General features: G+C 58.7%; 1 protein-coding gene across 1 annotated transcript; it reads left to right on the top strand.

Annotated features, from left to right (window-relative positions):
- The first annotated feature begins 802 nt into the window (after positions 1-802).
- IFFO1 (intermediate filament family orphan 1) lies at positions 803-11,545 on the top strand. Its single transcript, XM_050894086.1, is given in 10 exon segments — positions 803-1,200; positions 1,203-1,605; positions 6,641-6,701; positions 6,787-6,882; positions 7,134-7,274; positions 8,220-8,380; positions 8,873-8,993; positions 9,712-9,804; positions 10,005-10,135; positions 10,773-11,545. Coding segments are annotated over 10 exon segments (1,638 nt in total). The 5' UTR covers positions 803-872; the 3' UTR covers positions 10,876-11,545.
- Positions 11,546-15,329: the final 3,784 nt, after the last annotated feature.

The raw sequence follows: 15,329 nt of genomic DNA, 5'->3' as shown, positions 1-15,329 counted from the left end.
CGCTTTGTGAACAAGGAAGGAGAAAGCCAGTTGCAAGCCAAGCATGGTATTTGAGAGGCTGGCTGCCTCCACACAACCTCCTCTGCCCTCTGGCTCGCCATTGTCTGGTGGCAGCTCTCCGTAGGCGGGCTGCTGATGGAGCAGGGGCAGGGCTGCCTTTGCAGGGGGTTGGAGTGAGGATAACGAGGGGGGCTTCAGGGGTGCAGGGGGAAAGTTGTGCCGTTTTCAAGGGGGGCAGCACTAGGAAAAGCACTAAAGGCTATGCAAGAAATAATAATTTAAAAAAAGAAAGCACTGGCACACTGGGTTGGTGCTGGGTCGATGACGGGAATCGGTGCCCGGCGGGACTTCAGCTTGCGGTGCTGGAGAGGGGCCTCCACCCCGCTGCTGCCGGGGCTGCCAGCCCGGGGGCCGGACCGTGCCCGCCGGGGGCTGCGGCCGGAGCCCCCCTGGACCTGGCCGCGCTGACCGCCCGTGCCCCATCCCTTTGCCCTGGGGAGCCCCGAAACCCGCCGGAGCGGAGCGCGGGGAAGCCGAGCCGCCCCCCCCTCCCCGGGGCGAGGGGCGGGGGGACGGGCCGGGCCGGGCCGGGCGAGGAAAGGGAGGTTTCCACCTTGTCCCCTCCTGTTTCTGCCTTGTCCCCTCCTCTGCTCGCTCCGCCCGGGGCCGGCCGGCGGGGCGCGGGGCCGGGCAGGGGAGCGGCTCTCCGGCCCCGCCGCTGCCGCCGCATCCCCGCCGCAGCGGAAGCCGCACCCCCGCCGCCGGGGCCGGCCGGGCGCAGCCCCCGGGCGCATCCCGCCCCCGCCGGGTCCCTGATTGGCGCCGGCGGCCTCGGCTCCCCCCCGCGCCCCGCTCCCCGTCCCGCCGCCGCCATGAACCCGCTCTTCGGCCCCAACCTCTTCCTCCTGCCGCAGGAGCAGCAGGGGCTGCCGGGCCCCGAGCTGCCGCCGCCGCTGCCGCCCCCGCCGCCGCCCGCCCCGCGCCCCGCCGAGCCCCTGGGGGGGGAGCTGGCCGCCCCGCCGCCCGCCGGCCCCTTCCCCGCGCCGCCCGCCGCCATGGCCCTCCGCAACGACCTGGGCTCCAACATCAGCGTCCTGAAGACCCTGAACCTGCGGTTCCGCTGCTTCCTGGCCAAGGTCCACGAGCTGGAGCGGCGCAACCGGCAGCTGGAGAAGCAGCTGCAGCAGGCGCTGGAGGAGAGGGGCGGCGGGGGGGGAGCCGGGGCCGCGGACCCCCGCGCCGCGACCAGGCGGTGCAGACCGGCTTCGTCGGCCCCATCCGCACCCTGGGGCTGGGGCTGGGGCTGGGGCTGGCGCCGGCCCGGGCGCTGGGTTCCCCCGGCTGCCGCCCCGGCGCCCCCGCCCAGCCGCCGCCGCCGCCTCCCTTCCCGGCCGCCTCCCGCTTCATGCCCGGCACCATCTGGTCCTTCTCGCAAGCCCGGCGGCTGGGCCCAGGGCCGGAGACCACCCTGGTGCAGGGACCGGGGGTCTCCTGGGTCCACCCGGACGGGGTGGGCGTGCAGATCGACACCATCACCCCGGAGATCCGGGCCCTCTACAACGTGCTGGCCAAGGTGAAGAGGGAGCGCGACGAGTACAAGCGCAGGTGAGAAGGGGCGGCGGGAGCGAGGGGCCCCCAAGGGACCACAGCCATCGCCGGGGAGGCTGCAGGGCTCTACCCGCTGGGTGCCGGTGCGGGAGGAGCAGGCAGGGGGGAGAAGCAGCCCTGGCCTGACTTCCCGGAGCACGGGCTCTAGGCAGCGTGAGGTGAGGTTGTAAGGCAAAAATGTGGACCCCTGAAAGCATTCGTCTACGCCAGGGTCTCCTCGCTTGCCTCCTGGTGTTTGAACTTCTCGGGATGCTCGCTGTGCCTTTTTCCATCTTATCAACCCAGTGCGAGAGGCTAGAAATGCTCTTCCAAGCAGGGAAGAAATAACGTGACTCCAGGAGCTGGCGTTTTAAAGGGGAGGGGATCTGGAAACACTCGGGAAGGAGGAGCAGCCGGAAAGTAGGTGAGGAAGGTGAAGGTGCACCAGTGAGCAGGTTTGGGTTGGAAAAGGCTGCTGAGAGGAGGAGGAGGGCGCTCTGGATACGTAGGAAGGTGCTGGGAAGCCCCTCGGCGGGGCATCTGGCTGCCTCGGGCCCTTTCCCTCCCCAGTGCTCTCCCAGCCAGTGCCTCAGCAGCAGCAGCAAGCTGTGCGGGAGCACCTCACTCCTCGGGGGCTTTCCTCCTGACTCAAAATAGCTGCGGCTTGGCATGTGCCTCGGAGAAGGGTGAAGAAGAATGGAAAACTAATCTCTTGGCCGGTTCTTCTTTCCCGTTCGGGGCGGCCACCGCTCTTGCATCGCGCTGGCGGCGCTTTTGTTTCAAGACGGTTTCTGAGGCTGCTCCCGGATCTGTGCGTAGGATGAGATCAGGCAGGGGGCCGGTGTCGCTGGGTCAGGGCACGGGGCTTGGCGAGACCATCACCGGCGACTGACACCACCCGAGCGACTGATATTTTTTTTTTTTTTTTCAGAAGAAAAGTCAATTTATGATGCTTTAGAAGCAATTAGAAAGTAACTGCATACCCAAAGGAGCAAAACTGTGTGCTCTACCCACGGGAGCCATGCCCCTGACCTGTGCTTCACAGCCATGGGCTGTGGTGCCAAGATCAAGGGTGGGGATCCAAGATGACACCTTATGTTTTTGGCTTTATAAGGCTTTGGCCAACATGGAAAGGAAGAGTTGGCATCTCTTCTTTCCCACCAGTTGCTGCGTGTACCTAAGGGCTTTTATTATTAAGCCGGAGGTTGGGCTCCTTCTCCAGGGGCGGGCAGCTCTCCTTGCCTTGTGTTTTCAGATCGGATAGTGGGGAGCTGGAGCCACCTTTTTGGCCCGGAGGGCTCAAGCCTCACCTGCTCAAAGCAGGTCAGCCAGAGGGGACCAAGTTCGGTTTGTGAGCGCTGCTGAAACTTTGGGAGAAAGGAGAGCTTTCTAGGCTTGTCCTGCTCTGGCAAGTGGGCTTTGAGGAAGGCGGGAGGGGTGACGGAGGGAGCGGGGACGCTGGGAGCAGGCAGGGGGGCACCACGAGCTGCTGCGGGCCAATGTTGCTGGTGGGATCTATTTTTGGACTGTGTTACCAGGAGCTGGGGGAAAGCAGACCCCACCCCCAGACCCTTTCCAACACCGGGAACTTTCTGACGGGTGCAGCCAGGTCCCAAATGGGGGAATGGGACAGGAGGATCCCATTTCCACACCCTTCCCCATGCTGAGGGCTGACATTGACATCCCCCAGGAGCAGAGGCTTCCCTGCCACGGCGGGCTCTGATCTGCCGTGGGGACAGTGTGGCCGGTGTCATCCCTTTGCCACCTGCCTGGGGTCAGAGGGAAGAGGTCATGTTAACATAGGACTTCCCGGTTCTCTGACCCATGGCTTGGGTGCTTGAGCTTGCACCTTCTTCAGGGCAGCGTTGCCACTCTGCACCCCACGGCAGTCGGAGCGGTGCAGCAGGAGGAGCTTCTCTCTGGATATGCAGGGCCTGAAATTCAAGTCTGGGATCTAGGAGGGGTGCGGGGGCAATAGGGAGGGACGAGAAGAGATGCAGCAGCAGGAGAGAGGCTTGCAGGAGCTGCACTTGGGAGGAGCAGACTGAGGCTAGGTGGCCTGGAAAGGGGCAAAGGGTGCCTGCGAGTATCATACAGACCTGCCAAGTGCTCGAGATCTGAGAGTCTCATCAGGTTTGTGCTGTCTGCTACATCTGTGTTCCCAAGTAGTTTTTATCTTGGATGCTGCAAGGTGTGGGGTGAGTAGCGTTACGGCACAGTGTGTTAGCCACAGAATGGCTTGGGTTGGAAGGGATCTCTAAGGATCATCTAGTCCAACCCCCTGCCATGGGGTTTCACTAGATCAGGTTGCTTAAAGCTCTGACTTTGAACACTTCCAGTGAGGGGGCATCCATCTTCTCTGGGCACCCTGCTCCAGTATCTCACCACCCTCATCATAAAAAAATTCTTCCTTATGTCCAATCTAAATCTACCCTCTTTCAGTTTAAAACAGTTGCCCCTTGTCCTGTCACTACAGGCCCTAGTAAAAAGTCTCTCTGCATCTTTCTTATAAGCCTCCTTTATATATTGAAAGGCCGCAAGAAGGTCTTTTGTTGTTGTAATTGCCCTCCAAGGAGGTGCGCCAGGCTGCAGGGCATTCACCATTAAGGTGAAGCTCAAACAAAGTTCAGACATGGCAAGAGAGGGAAACTGCAGCTTCAAGCCCAGCGCAGCCCAAAGGGTGCCCCGCAGCACCGGCATGCACTAACCGTGCAGCACAGGGTAAGGCGCCCTGGTGCCTTTTGCAGTGAACAGGATTTTTAAAGATGGGGGGGGGGTTGTTTATTTTGCTAAGTGAACTTCTTGAGGGGACACACCTGGCAGGGGGAGGGGGCTGTAGGGACAGCACTGCATCTTGTCACGTCCCCAGCTTTGGGAGGGCTGGCCTGTAGCCGGCGAGGAGGTGGCTGGGTCTGCCTGCTGCTGGCACCCTCCTGCCCTCGCTATCTGCCGCCTCCTGTGTTTCAGCTTTTGGGCAGGTTGCTGCCTTGCGGCGGCGCAGGAAGGACACGTGTCTTCCCTTGGCGTGCGCTGGTGGCCGTGGGGTTGTGTGGGGCAGCCTTGCTTCCAGCCGGCAGCGACCTGGCAGCGGCCGCCGGCCGTGCGGGGCTGCGGGTGCAGTGCTGCAGGCGGGTTATTATTAGGAGTGGTGCATTGCAGGAGGGAGCAGGGAAGAAGGAGCCAGGCAGGAGGCGAGCGGGAGGGAGGTTCGTAACGGATGGGCATGCAGATTCATCGCTTGCGGGGCGGATCGCTGTTGCCTCTTGCCTTTAAATTGGCATTTGTCTGATCTGCACTCATCTTCCATAGCATTGGTGTGCAATGAAGTCTTCCAAGTATTTGCAGCTATGCCTTACTTCCCCAGTACGTCCGGGTTATGTAGAGACCCAGAAGGAGGCGGGGACCAAAAAAGAGAGGAAGCGCCACGCCGAGAAAGATGCTGAAAATTTTTTCTTATGGTGGAAGGCATTTTTCTCCCCGGGGAGGGAGGCCTTGTTTGAACAGTTCCCATATAAGGGCAATTCTACCTTTTAACTTTCTCCTTCCCTCTCTCTTCGTCTCCGTCTTCCCCAAAGGGATGGGAACCCCCTTTGACTCCCCTTCTGTAGCTGCGGTATGGAGCCAACACTAACACGAGGACTGCACACTTTGTCCTTGTTTGAGTAAGGAGCAGCATTGCCAGCCTTAAGAGCTTGGAAATTCATAAGCCAGAACTCTCCCACGTCGTCAGATTGTCCTGATACCCCGAGATAACAAGTGTGAGGGCTTTTCATATGCTTTCTGGTCTCTTAGACCTTAGGATTTATTTTTCAAGCTTGGTATGAGTAAGCGAGAGGAGAGATTTTTCACATCCTCGTGCAGGGTCGCAGTGCCTGTGTCAGTGCTTGCAAGCGTTAAATAGAAACTGGAGATCACAGCACCAGGCAGGGCCCAGCTCTGGTTGCTTTCCCAGAGAAAACCCGCTTTCTTGGAGAAATCTGGCTCTCCCAGAAGAGCCAGGAGCCGGGTAAGAATGCAGCAGCCCTGCCCCGTGCTGCAACACAGTGCTTGCCAACCCATCTGCTCCATGGGATAGTCATTTAGCAAAGAGCAGTACAGCCTGGTGGCCTCCCAACAGACTGTGGACTGGGCCAACACCGCAGCGTGGCCCAAGATGATGATCTCATGCAGCAAAATATAATATAATAATTGCTAGGCGATGTGTCTTTGCATAGCAAGGCCGGGCACCTTGCAGCTCAGCCTTTTGCAAAGCTGCAGAGCCTAATACAGTACCCACCGGCCAACCTGGCATAAATTGAGACGATCCTGCTGCTTCCTTGTAGGATGAAACAATGTTCTTTAATCCAGTCTGTTATGTGGCAGTACAGCCAAGGAGACTTGTGCCCCTGCCCGGGTAGCGTGGCCCGGCGCAGGGCAGCCCTCTGCGTTGGTACAGGCAGAAGAGCAGCCCTTCGTGTTGACGCACATCACGGCCACTCACGCTGTAGCGTGGTTTGGTATTAGGTTGGGTTTCGTGCTTCTGGACAGCCTGAACTGCAACACTGCAGACATGCAAATGCAGTCACAAATATGATGCAGATGGGGGCAACTCTGCAATATCTGCAAGCCCGTTACCGAGTGTTGGAGCTGAACCTAATGTGTCCCAAGGCCAAGGGGCTCAGGGGCGGATGGAGAGGCCAGTGAGCTGCGTCGGGCCGTGGGCCAGCCCCAGCATGGCGGGGCGTGCAGCGCAGCTGCCGCACGGAGCCTGCGGTTGGTGTCCCCAGCTCCCCCTGCCGCGGAGCGGGCAGCCGTGGCCCAGTCCATGGCGGGGACAGCGGACAGCGTGGTGAGGCAGGGTTCGTGGCTGGGGGGTGCTGACGGGCGTTTGGCAGCTGCTGTTGTCTGGAAACAAGCGGTGGTGCATTCCTGGGCACGTTCTCCTTCCCGCCCCAGTGCCGTCATCACCCCCTCTTGGATAGCTTTGGGGTGAGCAGCTGCCGCTCCCTCCTCTCTCTTTGGCAGCCGGCGAGGCGAGGCCGGTGGGATTTGACTAGCGTGTTTGTCTCCCTAGATGGGAAGAGGAGTACACGGTACGTGTCCAGCTTCAGGACCGGGTGACTGAGCTTCAGGAGGTGAGCATCGCTGTCCCCCCTTTCCCCTGCACCCCAGCTGCCCTGTGCTGATGCTGATTTGCACATCTCTTTCTGCCCGGAGCAGGAAGCCCAGGAGGCTGAAGCCTGCCAGGAGGAGCTGGCCATGAAGGTGGAGCAGCTCAAGGCAGAGCTTGTTGTCTTCAAGGGACTGATGAGCAATGTGAGTCCCTAACCCCTCTCCAACCCGGCAGCAGTGTCCTACCCGAGCGGTGGGGCTGCGTAGAAAAGCAGTTCCTTGGTGGGGCACGTCCAGCACAGAGGTGGTCTGGCAGGGTTGGTCCAGGGTGCAGTGAGCAAAGTGGGGATGCGGATGCAGTTCTGCAGCACAGGGGGGAACATGGGGGCTCTGATTGCTGTTTGCCTTGCCTAATCTTCCTCCTTTGTCCCCCTCCTGCGGCGCTGTGGGTCCAGAACATCACAGAGCTGGACACCAAGATCCAGGAGAAGGCCATGAAGGTGGACATGGACATCTGCCGGCGCATCGACATCACTGCCAAGCTGTGCGATGTGGCGCAGCAGCGGAACTGCGAGGACATGATCAAGATGTTTCAGGTGAGAAGCGCCTGCTGCTGCTCCAGGCTTAGCCGCCGGCTCTGGGGAGGAGAGTTCCCGAAAGAGGTAGAAGAGACAACACCAGCCCCCTGCTAGGGGAGACGCTTGGTCACCCTCACCCTCCCTCCTTGCGGTCCTTTGCTCTCTGTCTCTCTCGGGAGGACCAGGCGAAAGGGCACGGAGAGGAAGTGCAAAGCTCCAGATGTTGCTTTGGGCATCGAGAGTCCCCTCAACCTCTCGCTGACCTGTTGTGTTGGGCCCGGGGACCCCGCAGTGGTAGGGGAGCAGCTGCAGGAGGGAGACGAGTTGCTTGAGTGTCTGTCTCTAACTCCATCTCTCTCCTTCCCCTTCCCCTCTCCGTCATCTTCTCTCTGTCTTTCTTCTCTGTCTCTGTCTCTTTTCTCTTTCTGGATGTTGCTGCCTTTCTGTCTCGCGCTCTCTGTCCCTACAGAAGCAACTGGTTAGTTCCATTCAGTTGGGAAAGTGTACAAATTTTAAACTTTCTATAAATAAGGTCGGACTGTAAATATTGACATATTTCACCTTTTTCAGACTCTGTCTCTTTTTTCCTGTTTCTGTCACTGTGTTTCCCTGTCTCTGGACTGGGGTGGTGGGCAATTTGAGTTTTTCTGCAGTAAAACCACATTGTTTTTTCTCATCAGATTCATAGATTCCATCTTTAGTTGCTTAGTTTTAATTTTAGAAAATGCTAAAACCATGTTTTATCCATTGCACCATCTTTAACCTGATCATAATGAGCCCGTCTCTCTCTTTCTCTCTCGCTTTTCTTCGTTCCTTCCTTTCTTTCTTTCTGTCTCTCTTTCTCTCTTTCCCTGCCTTTCTGTCCCTCCACCATTCCTTTCCCCTCCATCTCCTCCCAACTACCTGCTCCTGACCTTGGACCCGGCCTCGTTTCTGTAGTCTCTGCACTTGTCTCCCGTTAAGGTCCCAGCCTCGGTGGGGCGGAAGCGGGAGCGCAAGCAGGTCAGCGATGAAGACACCTCACTGTCAGAGAGCGATGCCTCCCGAAAACCTGAAGAGGAAGAGGAGGACGAGACCACGGCCATGAGTATCAATGAGGAAATGCAGAGGATGCTGAACCAGCTGTGAGTGCAGCTGCTCCACACCTCTGCCGCTGGCATCGAGCGAGGCTCTGGCACCAGGCTCCCCGCCGGTGCCAGGGATGGGGAGGGCAGGGGTGGGCTGCAGCCCTGCTTCCCAGGGCAGGGTGAGATGGGAGGTGCTGCCGCGGGGTACATCCACGCTGTGCTCTGCGTCACGGTGGGACTGACCCCCCGGGAGACCTGAGCTTATCCATGCCACGGGTGGGAGCTGGTCTAGCTCCCCTCCTCTTGCCCCGCTTCCCACCTTTCGGGAGTCTCTGCCTGAATTTGCCGGGGCTCCTGACCATAGAGCCAGCCCCTTCCCCATCAACTGTTGGGTTTGGGCACACTTGAGCTCACCCTGGCCAGACCTCCAAGAGCTGCAGTCCTGCCTGTGAGTGGGGACAAGGCTTTTGGCACTGATGCAGCCCCCTGTTTGCCCTGCCTGCTGGGGTTTTCCTGCTGGGTGCTGACGTGCTGTTCCCTTGCCCCCAGGAGGGAATATGACTTTGAGGATGACTGTGACAGCCTCACGTGGGAGGAGACAGAAGAAACGCTGCTCCTCTGGGAGGACTTCTCCGGATATGCCATTGCAGCCGCAGAGGTGCAGGGGGAGGTAACGGTGGTGTCAGGTCCCCTCGGGGATCCCACCCTGGGTTGGGACACTCGGTCCTGTCTGAGCCTGGGAAGATGCTCCCTCAAAGACCAGACTTCAGCCCCTCCATCCCTTGCAGGCCTGTACAGATGCTTCCCTTCTACACCCCATCTTCTCTACGTGAATACGTTACCGCATCCTTGTGAAGGTCTCCTTGTTAGACAGACCGGGGACCTGTAGCCTGAAAGACGTGCTGAGGACATGGTCCACACGTGTGGGGAGAGCCATAGCCCTCCCAGAAGAGAAGACCTCCTCTGAGCGGGCTGGTCTCTGGTGGTCTCTTGCTCGGGCTCTCCAGCCCACCTGCCCGCTGTGCAGCAACACTGCCCAAACAGAGGCCTCAATGTCTGGCCAAAGCCCTCGCCGTCCCACATCTTCGGCCCTCGGCAGTCCCCTGGGGATGTGTTGCGCTTGGGGACGGTCTGTGCTCTCCAAAGCTTCTGTGTGTTGCTGGGCTTGTTCTGGGCTGACGTGCTCGCTGCCCAGTGTGGCAAGTCTTGGGTGTCTCTACCCTGTGTTGGCAGGACTGACTCGTGCCTTATTTATACTACACCGCTTATGTTTCTTCCTCTTTTCCCAGTGCTGCCAGTTCTTTCTCTGATTTCTCTCTCTCTTGCCTTTGGTTCCTCATGTTGGACGCCTCCCTGCTTCTAAACATGCTGCCTGCTCTCCCCAACAGCAGGACGACAGCCTGGAGAAGGTGATCAAGGACACAGAGTCACTGTTCAAGAGCCGTGAGAAGGAGTACCAGGAAACCATCGACCAAATAGAGGTGGGAGGAGGAGGAGGATGAAGTGGGGAGGACATGGCACAGAAGGGGGTGAAATGGGGGAGTGGGTCCCCAGGGGAGGGAGACACCATGCTGGAGCAGGTAGTTGGTAATGGGGGCCGGGAGCTTCGGGTCTGGCCATGTCCCCTGCCCTGCACCGCACCATGCCCGGGGCTCATCGCTGCGCCGTTTCCCTTGTGCAGCTGGAGCTGGCCACGGCCAAGAACGACATGAACCGGCACCTGCACGAGTACATGGAAATGTGCAGCATGAAGCGAGGCTTGGACGTGCAGATGGAGACTTGCCGGCGACTCATCACCCAGTCTGGGGACAGGTGAGCTTCAGCGGGAGGGCCAGGATACCCGTGCTCTGGGCAAAGACGGGAGCCAGGGTGGTGGTGAGTGGGAGCTGAAGCATGGGGTAGTACTCCTGCCCTGCCCTGCCCTGCCCTGGTGTGGCATGGAGAAAGGACAGTTCCCAGAGGCTGTTGGACACCTGGTGACCAGCCCTGACACAGGTTGTGGTGCCACCTCTGCAGAAGGTGGGCTGTGCATGGGAGTCAGTTTTGACAGGTGAAGCTGGGCACCCCCGATAGAGAGAGGAGCTGCCGTTGTGCAGGGACATCGTATAGGTTCCCACAGGCGTGTGCAGCCAGGGCGGCTCCAGGCTGGGGACCTCTGTGGTGGGCTTTCACTGACCCCTAGCTTCACATGCCTTGGCAGGGTCCTGCTCTGGGCAGGCTCCTCCAGCATCTCCCCCAGCCCTGCTTCATGCTCTGGACCTCTCGGCTGGTGTCCTCTGGGACACCCTCCCCAGCACCGAAGGATTCCTGCAGACCCACACATGCCCCCGGGGAGTGAGAGGGGCACTTCAGCTTCTCTCCTCCTTGCTCTGGTGCCCCCTGCCCACACTGGGTCCTTTCCCTCCCCCTGGGTGGTGCTGTGACCGCTGCCCTTTACTCTTCTCCACAGAAAGTCTCCTGCCTTCACCCCGGCCTCCAACAGCGAGTCGGCCCCGAACGAGGAGAGCGAGGAGTCCGACCGCGACCCACCCAGCGACGCTTCCATCAGATAATGAGGGGAGGCCCTGCTCCCTTGGACCCCCTTCCTGGCACGGGGGTGCCTGAGCCGCGCCTGGGAGAGACTGTCAGGGACATGGAGCTGCTGGTAAACGTCTGTCACACAGGCTCCACTCCCATTTTGGGTGCTTGGCAGATCCCACACCCCCCCGCCACTGGATATCTTGCAAATGGGAATAGCTAGATAGACCTGAGTGCGCTCGCCTGGGCTGCTCAGCCTCCAGCCCCTTCTCTATTCCCTTCCCCTGCTTTGGTTAAACTGTGGTTTGGGCAGGGAGGCTCCAAACCTGCCACGGCAGCGTTCTCCAGGACCTGTCCCCAGGCCCCCCCAGACCCACCTCCTCCGGCCTCCGTCCTGGTACGCTTGACCTGTCCCCTGCCCTCCCTGCGCCACACGGAGCTGAACGAGAGCCATACCTCCCTGCAAACTGGACCTGACACTGGTGCCAACTGGACCGAGCCCAGGGCTCTCTGTCCTTGCTGCTGGCCGGGCGCCTGGCTGGTCCCCGTGCTGTGCCGGGCACCTCGAGCTCCCCTGCCTCCTCCGGGGCGGGGGCCGAGTCCCGCTCACCGTGCACTTTGCTTTGCCGCATGTCGGTGGTGCGCTCGCGTCTGTGTTACAGGGGCGAGGGGTCATTAAATGGGACAGTTTCCTTTTCTACAGCTTCGCCGGGTGTGGGCTCTCCCTGTGCTGCCGTGAGCGCCGTGTGGCTTGAGGCGGGGGGTGTCCTCCACCGGACCCCCAAGCCCACATCAATGGGGGCCTCCCATGGGACACTCCCGTCCCTTGGGTGTGCCAGATGGGACTGCCAGATGGGACAGTGGTGAGATCCCTGTTCTGGGAGCCACTGGCCCTCAACAGGCTGTGTGTGGCACCGGTGCTGCGTGGGCTGCCTTGTTCTTAACCTGGAGCATCATCGATGCTGAGGCTGAGAGATTGGAAACGAAGCCGAACACGGCTCGTGACTTGTGGACCTTCCTCTCCCAGCGCCTGGTCTCCTCTGCCACACCAGGGCATTCCAGAGCATCTTCTTGCCTGCCCTCAGTCCCACGTCCAACCTCAGTGTGACCGCAGTGGGGGTTCCCCTGTCCCACCATCTCTTGTAGCATTTGCCTGGCTGGCCATTGCATGTGCTCCTCCGGTGACGGGAGGCTGGGGCCCAGCAGAGTGGCAGGAGGGGGTGAGCAGCCTGCTGAGAAGCAGTGTTTTGCAGGGCCGTCCGCTGAGCAGTAGACCCAGGCCACACAACCAAGGCAGGTGAAGCTCCAGAGAAAAACGATTCTCACAAAAGGTCCTGAAGGGAAGACAAAGTAGAAGGCAGGAGAGTTTTTGGATCATCTCTAAGGTTAGGTAAGGTAGATAAAATGGGGGCTGAGGGATGCAAGAGTTTATCTCTGTAGGTTTGGCTTGGGTAGCTAATGGTGCCGTGCACTTCAGCTGTGAGCACCGGCGCATCCATGTACCGCAGTGCAGAGGGTCGGCGTTTGGGCAGGGTGAGGTCCTCTGCCTGTGCCTGCAAGACGTGTTAAGGCATGTGTTGGCATTTCAGCGTGGGCTAAGCTGGCTGGTTAGAGCCGGCGGGGAGGCAAGACCCTGCAGATGGCAGGAGAAGTTAGCAGCCGAGGAAACCTCCAGGCCAGGGCGCAGCTGGGGCACTGCTGCTGGTGCCGGGAAATGGCAGTTCCTCAGCCAATGGTCTGCTGTGGCTGGGCTCCGACTCACGAGTGCTGTCTTTGCCTCTCACGGGGAAGCCAGGAGAGTGTTTCACAGGAGCAGCAGGGTGCTGGATAGCAGCAGCAGTGTGCTCCCCCTGCCCTGGCTGCGTGTGGCTCTGTGGGTGGATGGGAGGTGTGTGCCTCAGTGCCTGCCCTGAGACAGGGCCTTCGCCGTGGGCCTTGCCTCCATGCCACCTTGCCCAACTGTTTCTGTTTCTTTCCCTCTTCCCTTTTTATTTTTTTTCCTAAAAGAGCTAAAGCCAGAGGAAATATTTTAATCTGGGCTTTTTCTTTCAAGTGATGATGCCTCACACGCAGTAGATCAGGGATCACTTTCTATTCTGCCTGGAGGCTCTTCTGGTTCATGCAAATCCCCCTTCCCGTATGTGTCTTTGCAATGTTTTCTGCTCTTTCTCTGCTACGGAGATCTCTGTGAGGGCCTGGCTAAGTGTGGCTTCCCCTGTGCATAATCCATGACATGTGTACCTTGGCGCCTCGGTACTGCTTAAGAAACCCACAGGACTGTAGAGCATGTACCCTGAGAGATTTCAAGCATGAAGCACAGAAGGACCGACATCTCTGCCTCAAGCAGTCGTTGCCCAGAGGAGCAGCTGGTGCTGCCAGACACCCGTGTGCCAGGACATGTGGGGACCCCAGTCCCACACTGCTTGTCAGAACTTCATTTGCAGTGAAACTGAGATCTCCCCCACCCATGCGTGCAAGATGCTGTTCTCTGGTGAATTGCATCACCAGGAATAGGCTCCGTTCCCCCACCGGTGTGACAGCCCCTGAGATCTCACTGGCAGGGCGTGCAACCCCGATCCTTTGCCTCAGCAATTTCTCAGCATGGAAAGCACAGCCCAAGGCCTCCAGTGTTAGCCAGACCATCTCCCCTGCATCTACGTGTCCATCAGTGGTGACCCCACATCTTTGATGCTGGATATGAGAAGATGTGGACCTTCCATCTATTTAACTCTTCTCTGTGGGCTCCTCTGTGTTCTCTGGGGAGTATCTAGTCTGCTTTTCTCCACCATGAGCCCTGCTGGGAACTGGGGTGTCTGGGAACTGGGGTGTCTAGGAACTTCTCAGCGCTGTGTTGCTTCTTGCGTCCCTAACCTCACCCCTTTTCCAGGACACCTCTCGGCAGCGCCTGGTCAGGAAGCAATATCAGAAGAAATTGTCTAGCAAAGACCCAGGTCTTGGCTGCTTGATCTTTCTGAGCACCTGCTGGTCTGTGTTCATCTCAGAGGGAATAATCGTATCTCATTTACCCTTAGACCCCAGCCCATTCAAAAATCTTTGTTTGGCCTAAACTTTCTGAAAGACTTGGTTGCAGGGGCAGCTTGGCCATGGATGGAGTGGGCCTTTTCCTAGTCTTGACCAAGATGATGAATTGATGAAATGAAGTTTGGAGGAGCAGGTCAGTTACTCTTTCCAGCTGACTGTGCTCACCCGTGAGCATGTTGCAGCTGAGTCTAGTATGGTCTTTAGCGCACCAGAGCAGAGCTTGGCATGCAGGGGACAAAGTCCTGTCTCAGTGTCCATGCGTTGGTGTGAATGTTTATTGCTCAAGTACAGTCCAAGCACGGATGTATCTTACTGAATGGGGTTCCATGGCAGGATGCATCCAGGCAGTCCCTCTGTCAGCATCCGTCTCAGGACTGTGGCTGCTGTCTGGTGACCCCCATGAACATTTGTCCAAGGCCATCCTTTTAGGATCATGTCTCTCTGGATTGGCAGTGAGGTTATCCCATTGAATATTTAGGCAGGCTGGTTCTGCTTCCCCACCCTACAGAAGTTCTTGTTGGCAGAGGCTTACTCAGGCAGTCTGGAAACATGCTAATGATTGCTCTGGCTTCTCCCTCCCCAACATTTGGACTGTTGTGTCTAGGTGAGGACAGGCATGACTTTTATATCAGCAGCGGGATTGACACAAAACCCCTCCCTTGAGGCAAGAGCTGTCCCTGGGCTGGGACAGGTGCACTTGTGAGCATCCTGCCTCCATGAGGCACTGAGGGACACGATCAGCCTTTGAGCTGGGGTGAGAGACGCAGTTCTCTGCCACGGCAGCTGTGCTCCATGCTCCCTATGCTGAGATCAGCCTCTTGGCAAGGGACTTCAACAGACGGTGCCAGGCATTTTGCAGAAGTGAGCCCTGGCTCCCCGCTGAATGCATTTCTGATCCTGTGGCGTGCAGAGTGCCCTCTCCTGCCCCTTCCCTAGTGAAGTTCCCTAGGACTCATCTGAAACGTGAGCGCTCATCCTCAGAGACCCTGTCTGGCAAGGTAGCTCTGAGACCAGGCCCACTGAGTTTCTTGATGAAGACTACCAGATTTTCCCACGGAGAGGGCGAGGAGCATTGCCCTTCTTGTACCTCACCACATGGATGTGGGATGTTCTTACTGGCTCTAGAGAGGGTTCAGTCAACCTAACCACTCAGTAGCCCAGATCATCTTCCCTGTGTTAAGCAAGCCCGCTCCCTCCCTTCACTCATTCCTGGATCCCATCTATTTTAGATCATATCTCAGAACTGGAAGAGTCTGACTTGTATGTCACTTCAGTTAATGCTTGGGCCACTTTCTCTTGGGGTGGGAACAAGGAGAGGATGCTGTAGGTCCTCTGGCAGAGGGGGGTATAGATTTCATAGCTTCGAGAGCAGCTGTAAGAGCTGGCAAGGTACTAAGGTAATGCTACGGAAAAGAAGTTCACGTGGCCACCAAAAGGCATCATGATC

This window comes from Gymnogyps californianus, chromosome 1 (assembly GCF_018139145.2).
Source record: "Gymnogyps californianus isolate 813 chromosome 1, ASM1813914v2, whole genome shotgun sequence".
NCBI classification, from domain to species: domain Eukaryota; kingdom Metazoa; phylum Chordata; class Aves; order Accipitriformes; family Cathartidae; genus Gymnogyps; species Gymnogyps californianus.
This window is presented reverse-complemented; position numbering and strand designations above follow the sequence as displayed.